We start from the raw sequence: 9,040 nt of genomic DNA on the forward strand, positions 1-9,040 counted from the left end.
TTTACTTTAGTTCTATTCTTTTTTGCAGTGGTTCCAAAACTGTTATAGCTTAGCATTGTATCTCTTGATTTTGGTATACTGTAGGTCTGGGGCATTGGGTGGGGATTAAATCACTAAAGAGTATTTTCTTTGGTGCTTTTAATGCTTTTCTTTTGGGGCTGTCAGGGCTTTCTTTCATTTTTATCTCTCAGATTCAGCTTTGCGACATCTTTGCATAACTTCTATTCAATAAATTTAAAATAAACTCTAGAAAAGGACTAATCCATGCCTGCTCCCTCTTTTGTTTCATATTCTCCAGAACCTGTCTGATTGGTACAAAGTCTGCTTCTGTGGAATACTTTGGGTGCTGGGTGTTGGCTGGTCATTTGCTCCCAGGGTTGGTCTTCTGTGAAGTAAATTCCAAAGCCAGATGTAGAAACAAAGTCACTGTAAAATAAATAAATGTCTAGTTTACGCAGCACAAGTCACACAATGTAAAAGTCGTTGGTGACATTTTTACACTGTTCGTTAGTTTCTTGAGACTGTATGTAAGTTTCTGTGTGTAAGCTTCTTTATGAATATTACCGCTGTTTGAAACCAGAAAACACAGTTATAATATTGAAAAACAGCCACTAAATAAGTCCAGGAATCAGTGGCGTGCAGTCAGGGGAGGCAGGTGAGGCAGAGCCTCACCTGACATCACAGAAAGAAAAAAAAATATAATAATAAAATAATTTAAATAGCTATATTTATCCAGTGATATGTACTATAAGGTATTTATTTTTTCACTTAGCCTCGTCAGTTTTGATGATTTTTAAATTCAAAATCGCTGAATTCTCGCAATTTCCCATTCAAATGCTTGAAAGAGAAGCCGGTGAGGCAGCGGCAAACTGTGCCTCACTTGGATTGCACAATCCCTCACTGCGCAGGCTCCCATGCCTTGGCTGTCACTGCATGGCAGCCAGCGAAGTGAGGCACTGTGCAATCCAAGTGAGGCAGCAGCGAGCTCAGCCTCACTTGGTTTGTGCAATCCATTGCTACCTGCGCTGGTTGCCATGCAGTGACAGCGTGCTGCTGTCTGTATGTCACCAATAACACAGTTCAAACACATATAATATATGAACTGATTTTCCATCGTTCATCTGATTTATATAATAATGTACAGTGTTTTTTTTTTGTCACCAACTGTATGTGTGTAATGTGTTTTGTGTGCTGAGCAATCATAACCGGCTGAGAAGAGGTTCCAGGTGAGGCAGGCAGTTCTCTTACCTCATGGCAGGGGGCGCTCCGATCCCAGACATGCTTCTTGTGACTCCATGGCTGCAGAATAAGTGACAGCAAGCTATACTAGGTACAGTGTACAGTTAGCAGGTCAAGTGCAGTGAAGGAAGATAAGGAGACTTACACAAAAAAGTAACGGATATTTTGTCCAGAAGGAGCGGTGCATGGACTTCATTTAAAGGTAAAGGTAAGACCGCAACAACTTTTTTTAAAAAAAGAAAAAAGAAAGAAACATGCGTTTTTTTGGGCTACAGCCTGTATGTGTAAAGAATGCAGATATGCAACATAACCCGTAAACTGCTGCCAATCAAATGGCAAATATGTTACTGTGTAGAGTGCATGTATTTGTAAATCAGATTCTGATTAAGTCAGTGCCTCACCAGCCATGAACCTCACCGCACATTATTATGACAATTATTTGTCATTTTCGTTTTTTCTACAGTAACTGCTATTAGGGTCGGAGTCATAGCCAGTGATAGAAGGTAAATAGGTAGATTTACTCGGTGCTTACTTATACTCATTTTTTGATGAGAACAAAAATTGATTATCGACATTAATATCAGAAATTTCAGTATCATTCTTCACTCGTAAATTCACTATGTTATATATGTACATATCCATATGTATATTTATTATGTCTGGTACATTGTCTCTGTGAGACCTTTATTATTATATCTTTTTTTTTTTTTTTTAGCCCTACTGTACTTTTGTAACTTCTTGTCCTGCTTCTTCCAGGCCTTATCTGTATCCAACTACTGTAACATGTGAATCTCCCCAGTGAGGGATCAATAAAGTTTTTTAACTTATGACATTGACAGATTAAATCCAAATCATAGAAGGTCATCTCAAAAACCTACAGCACACTGGATCAATGTAAATATGCATATGAAATGTATGCACACACACACACACACACACACACACACACACACACAGTCACTCTCATGCATGACACAACATAACAACAGCTGCACTGCACTTTAGCTTCACAGTCTCCACCTCTTCCTCATTATTTATGACTTAATTATTTTTTCCTATTTTGAAGGATTTTTTTTATCATGCATTATTGTTATTACACATCCTTGTGAGAAGGTCACTTTGCAGTTTCACTGCACATACTGCATGTGCAATCTTGAATCACATGGTGCATAAAAAATGGAATTCTGCACATAAATCACAGGCTTGGCTTGTCGTTGCCTAATGCGTGCATTAGCATAACAGCCGGACTCTGGTTGTCAATAAAGTTTCCGAGATTGTTTGACGTTTTTTATGTTGTGCGCATGCGTGCTGGCTCCGTGCTGCAGAGCCTCCGCAGCTGTCAGAGCGTCCAGGAATGCGCCTTCGCCACTTTTCCTGCGACTTTCTGGATGCAGCCACAGCCTCCTCTCTGCTCCTCGTTTTTGTCCAAAAATGCTCCTACCTTCCGTCCACACAAACCTCCACAGCCCCGGAAGAAATAATGGCTCCGGCGCGACGAAGGACGCCCTCTGAAAGCCGTTGAGGACGTAAAGTTAGCCCCCCGGTAGCTATGGCGTCTTTAACCGTCAGCTCGGCGGCTCGGAGCGTCGAGAAGCACCGAAAGTCCTTCTCGCTTCTCTACTACCGGGCTGTGCGGGACCTGAAGCCGGTGTGGATGCTGGAGGATATGAGGACCATGGAGACTTTTTACCAGGAGGAGGACGCCAGCCAGAGGATTTACACTCCGTCGGAGGCGCTGCTCTACGCTATCGTTCACGACCACCAGGCGTACGCGCAGTACCTCCTGAGCAGATACACCGACGAGGCGCTAGCAAAGCCCGGGGAGCGCTTCTGTAGCTGCCCGTCCACGGCGCCTCACCTCACCATGGCCGTCCGCTACGACAGGCGCTACATTCTCGGCCTTATCCTACAAGAGACTCACCGGACAACCAGCACCACCCCATACCCCGGCTGTCTTCACACGGAGGACGGCCGGACCCCTCTACATCTGGCCTGCGAGCTCCAGCGGCCCGAGGCGGTCATCATGCTGCTGGGGAGCGGAGCCTCCCCGCACGCCCGGGACCACGACGGCTTGACCCCGCTGGATGTCATCCTGGAGAAACTCAGGGACTCCAAGGCGGCGAGCGGCGGGGAGAAGAGGCAATGCTTGGACAACCTGCTCATGTTCATGCCGAAAGTTAATTTTAAAATGAAGGCAGCTCTGGGGAAAGAGCCCGAGCGCTGGAGCAAGGTGCTGGGCGAGGAGACGTTCAGGTACCTGGCGGGGAGGAGCCCGGCACCGCTGCTACTCACCGCCATGCAGACAGTCCTGAAGCAGCTCAGCCCGGCCACCTTCCCGGACAGCCTGCATGAGCTGCCCATCCCTTCCTCCCTCAAGCCGCCAGGACTGCCTGCGACCCAGCGGGACAGACAGAAGGTGGTGTAGCATCAGAGGTTCACGATGCATGCTCCAACCATATTTTAGCATGGTGTGTGTGAGTGTGTGTGTGTGTGTGTGTGTTTAACAAGCCTGTATGGCTATAAACCGGTAACACTTCATTATAGGGCTGTACAAATAAACTCTTTATCAGTCAGGGAACAACATGTGTTAATCTTATCTAATGACTTTGATCATTAACTGGGAGCTTAGGGCCAGACTAGGGAATAAACAGCCATACTGCAAAGTTTGTTTTTTTTTATTTTTAAACTAACTCAGCCATCAGTTTATTTGTCTAACTCTTTCTAAAGTGTTACCTAGAAAATGCTACTGCTATTTAAGGCACTCAGTCATATCAGAAACCAACACTGATGCTAGTCTACATAAAATGTGTTACTGTTGATTTATGTTTTTTTTTTATTATTATTTATTTGAATCATATTTAACAGCAGTGACGAAGAACGTGATCTCATAGATCTTTTGAGAAGTTTCTCTGGATGACTGATTATTTTTAAATAAATAGGAATCCAAGCGATGATCTCATTCTGTCTTTCTGTAATCCAGCGCCACATTTATACACATTTGTTGATATTGTATTTACCTAGCAACACTTGGCCTCTTTAGATGAGTAATGATGAAAAGAGCAAAAACAAAAAAAAAGGTTGAGCTTTTTTTTCCATGACTTTCTAACCCAGTCCCAAACTCTATCCACTGAGGAAGACTGCAAAAGCTCTGGGGAAAAATATAAAGGAAGTGGGCCTAAACTTCAGCTTTTCTGCTAAATACAAGAAAAACAAAACAAAGTATGCTGAGCTGAATCATATATTTTAGTCAACTTCTTCGTAGTTTAGTTTTCTCATTAGTAGCCTTCTCGCTTCTGTGAATGATTTAAAAACTGCAATCCTAGAAATATATGTGGTTACCTACATACACTCAGATGTATGTTAGCCTAAAATTAACAAGACAGTATGCAGAAAAGGCAGGAAGATAAAAGTGTCTCCAAGCAGCTTCCACAAAAGCTCAAGATAATAGCATTCAATGAAAAAGACCAAAAAAAGATGGGACAGAAACATTGCGCGAAAAAGAAATGATGTAGAAACTGTAAAGTGGAGTCATATTTTCATGTAAACCTGTACGTAAAAGTAAAGTTTGAGGATTGAGAAACAATTTAAAGCATATAAAGTTATTGTAAAATGAAATGTTTCAGATTCTGCACAATTTCTAGCAAACTAGTGCCACCGAACATATTAAGGCCTTTGTAGAAAACGTCACATTTCCTGTATTTTCCCAATGAAGCAGAAAACACTCGATCTATTCATCAGAGGTGAGTTTAAGCAACTCCTGCTGTGACAGCGGAGAACTCGGCATCAGAACTAAGGGGAAATGTCCTTAGTGAAATTGTTATTCAGAACAAAGAGGGGCTTACTCAGCTTTAAAGTCATGACTGGACTGAAGGTTTCTCTGCAAGACGATCTGAAACACTTTGAAAAACTTGGATCGGTTGTAGCCAAAGTACAATCAGGCCTATCAAAATCGAGCACACCATCGAAGGATCAACGCATCAAGCTTTGTTTACTGAAAGATTGAAAATCACAGATGCAGTATTTGCATAAAGTACACAAAACTCCAGTCAGCCATCAAAAGAAGGCTTGTCTTGTAGGGAGATGGGAGGGATTGGCCCTCTCCGGAGGTTGTCATCTGCACTGAATCGACTCAACCCTGACCAAGAAGAAGCACCACACTCTGCACCGTCTCCGTTATTAGCTCCAACTTCTTCCCAGGTGGGAGGTAAGTGTAACTTAAAGCTCGTCAAATGGTTAGAAAGAGCTCTCTGATGATTGGATAAGAGGAAAATAGAAATGATAAGGTGATAAAACCAGTGCTGGATTTAACCCCAGTGGGATAAACCTGCTTTCTCTGCAGCTTTGTGGATAGATATACTAAACCAGTCATTACATGACACATGTAGTGCTTGGGTGTACAATGTTTGTTTTTAAGGTTGTGTAATGATTTGCCGACTCTCAGAGAGGCTGGCTTTGCTGTTTGACTTTGTCTCATGCGCTCACTGTTGGCAAGGAACCCCACACTTCCCTCCACTGAATAGTTTATTGAAAGCTAAGTCAATGAGAAAATCAATGAGTTAGCAAATCTTGCCAAAGGTGGTGATAACATTAATCTTTTACAGAACACAGGGGTGGACAATCTGAAACAATTGTCACAGATAAAAGGGCTGTAAATGTAACTACAGCGCTGATCAAGTCTGTCAGGAGAATTTAAAAACATCTGATAGTCACCACTTATTGCATATTTAATTTTTTTAATGTGAGATTGAAACCCAAGTGATGGCTGTCTTAGCGTATATTTAATTCTAGCAAGTGTAATGGGCAAATTTTAAACAAGATTTACTCAAATTTTACGGCTCAACCAATCAGATTAAAGTTTGAATCTCTGTTTGTCCAGACTCCTAAAATATATTGTACACAGTAAAGACAGGTGTAAGTTCATTCTGAGGAACAAAAAAGACAAAATCCCTTGTAGGTGTTGCATGCATGAATAGCAAGGCTGATCCTGATGGAACGCAAAGTTGTGGCCATGACAGCAGACAGCACCCCAAATAGAAATGTTTCTGCAAAAATGCTACAAATGCTAAAATGTGGATGTTTCACACACATCTAAATCCTGTCAGCACAGATCAAAATGATCAAATCAGTTGGAATATATGCACCCGAGATTAGTTTAGAAATGTAACCAAATGTGAAATATGGAAGAAAAAAAAAAATCACTCTTCTGCTCATGTGTTATGGTGTCACATCGTCAGAAATGTGATCTTGAGATTTGACATTTGATCACCAAATTCCGTTCAGTTCACCCTCAAGTGTTTGTTTGCACCACAGTTGAAGAAGTCCCAAAAAGCCACTTCAGAAATATCATTTATACGAATGGGAAAACATAATGCCCTCAGCCACACTGGGTGTAGAGGCATAAAATATATCTACTATAATATTTATTATAATAATCTACTTGGGCTACTGAAAGCTTTAGGTAACATTACAGAAACCAACAGTAGGCTAAGTTGATCTTGTATTATGATGTTTCTGTCTACTTTGTCAAGGGGTTAAGAGGGGTTTTCATTCAATAAGGAGATGGAAAGTTATGGAAAGCATCAAAAAAGTCCACAATGCCTGGAGGACTGTGGATGACACCGAGGTGGTAACTTTTAAAACGAAACAAAGCTGTCATCAGAAACAAAGCTTTTTTTTTTTTTTTTACATTTATGAGTCAATGAATTCACAGTAATTATTTAAAATCTGTAGGGGGAGGCTGACTGTGGTTTACTACAATGACGGGAAGATGGCATTAGGGCCAAAAGTTGTATTTACATAAACAAAAAGATAGCAGCCAAGGAAACCAAACTAGTGCAGTGCTCTGTCTCCACACACGTCACCCGTTTGACCTTTGCACTTGACCCTAGATTAAAAAAATAAATATGATCTCTGGTCAAAAGACATTTAACACAGGGTCCAAACTTTTTTTTCACAAACTCTTTAGAGACTAATATTAAATGTTTACATTTTGACGATATTTCACCAGTATTTGCCATAGTGTTGTTTTTTGTTTTTTTTTTTATCCTCTAACATCCAAATAATAGCCTGTCTTCATTTTGACTTATATCTACTAACAACAGCACAATAAAATAAAAAAAAAAGAAGAAGCAGCAAGGTGGAACAAAAAGAAAATCTAATCTAACTACCTAAGCCAGTGAGCTAACCTGCTGTTGCAGGGAGGTTTACATGCCACACACAGATTTACACTTCTCATACTGAAAGGGCAGAGGGCACATTCCAGCTTATGAGGTGTCAAAACTAACCGTTAAATACTTGCATACATGCATTACAGCAGTAAACACAAGTTCTTGTTTTACTACTGCTCCCATAACAATTTAACACACAGACTCTTTACCTCTATGTTTCTGACATTTTATGAAGCATAAATGTATTGAAATCTTCATGTAGAGCACATTTTGCTATCATATCAGGTCAATAGGACATTGAAGAACTACTGTTACACGAATTAATGTCATCAACTTTCCAATGAACAACTGAACATTTCAGCAAAATAATTTAACAAATTTGTGTTTAGCGACAGATTGATGATGTAACCACATTTTAGCTGGTTGAAAAGGGAGCAAAAGAGGTCTTCAGACTGAACATCACCCAGTTTTCAACGAGAACACTGAAAGCTCAATTGATGCACACTGGAATATCTCTCTCTCTTTCTTTCTCCGAAAGATCAGGATCAAAATCCAATCAAAATAAGCAAACAAGCAATTTAGGAGAAATTTCAGTGGGAAATTAAAGAATGACAGAATAGAAAACATTAAATGGTACAGAAAATGTATTCTCTGATTTGGTTTGTGACAAAGGAGGTCCATCCATCCTTTAATCATCTATACACCACTTAATCCTCACTAGGGTTGCAGGGGGCTGGAGCCTATCCCAGCTGACTTATGGCGAAGGCAGGGGACACCGTGGACAGGTCGCCAGTCTATTGCAGGACTACACTTAGAGACAGACAACCAAGCACACTCACTTTCACGCCTACGGACAATTTAGAATCATCACCTGGACTGTGGGAGGAAGCCAGAGAACCCGGAGAAAACCCACGCTGTACGGGAGAACATGCAAACTCCACGCAGAAAGATCCCGGATGTTCTTGCCGGGACGCAAACCTGCGACCTTCTAGCTCCGAGGCAACGGTGTTAACCACTGAGTCACCTTGCAGCCTGACAAAGGAGGTGCTGGATTTAATTAAATAGGTGTTTCTGGCAGGATCTTTATGGAGCCATTGTAGATGTTTGTTCATTATTTTTGACACATGTAGTCCAAAGGCATTGGAAAAGTTGACTACAATACGTATAAATAGTATTCACCCCCCTTGGATGTTTCACCCTTTTGTTGCTTTTATACACAAAATTATGGCCAATATAATTTGGCTTTTTTAACGAGAATTTGCACAAAAAACAAAAAAAAAGTGAAAATAGATTTTAACAAAATAATGTCAATGAATGTAAAATGACTGTTTTCAGAAATATTTACTCCATTTAAAGTGACTTACCTACTTCAACAGAGGTCCAGCAGTGTCACAATTAGTGAAATGGAGATCACCTAAGTGCAGCTGATGTCTATCAAGTGATTGTAGTATAAAAACACCTGTGTCTGGGAGGTACAGTCTCAGGTTCATCAGTATTCCTGCTACAGCTGCAACATGAAGACAAAAGAACACTCCAAGCAACTCAGAGAAGAGAACACTGAAAAGTATAAGTCAGGGGTTGGCTACAAAAAGATTTCCAAGTCACTGGACATACCACAGAGTTTAATTAAATCC

At 40.9% G+C, this 9,040-nt stretch overlaps 1 protein-coding gene across 1 annotated transcript; it reads left to right on the forward strand.

The window, feature by feature from the left end:
- The first annotated feature begins 2,567 nt into the window (after positions 1-2,567).
- On the forward strand, positions 2,568-4,191 carry LOC103354005 (ankyrin repeat domain-containing protein 9). Its single transcript, XM_008277227.1, has one exon. It carries the CDS (start codon positions 2,789-2,791, stop codon positions 3,662-3,664), a length of 876 nt encoding a protein of 291 aa, XP_008275449.1. The 5' UTR covers positions 2,568-2,788; the 3' UTR covers positions 3,665-4,191.
- The last annotated feature ends 4,849 nt before the right edge of the window (positions 4,192-9,040 follow it).

Source organism: Stegastes partitus, unplaced genomic scaffold (genome assembly GCF_000690725.1).
Source record: "Stegastes partitus isolate 25-593 unplaced genomic scaffold, Stegastes_partitus-1.0.2 Scaffold92, whole genome shotgun sequence".
In the NCBI taxonomy this organism is placed as follows: Eukaryota; Metazoa; Chordata; class Actinopteri; family Pomacentridae; genus Stegastes; species Stegastes partitus.

Coding starts and splice junctions, on each gene's coding strand:
- LOC103354005 (XM_008277227.1), top strand. CDS start 2,789: ATGGCGTCTTTAACCGTCAGCTCGGCGGCTCGGAGCGTCGAGAAGCAC.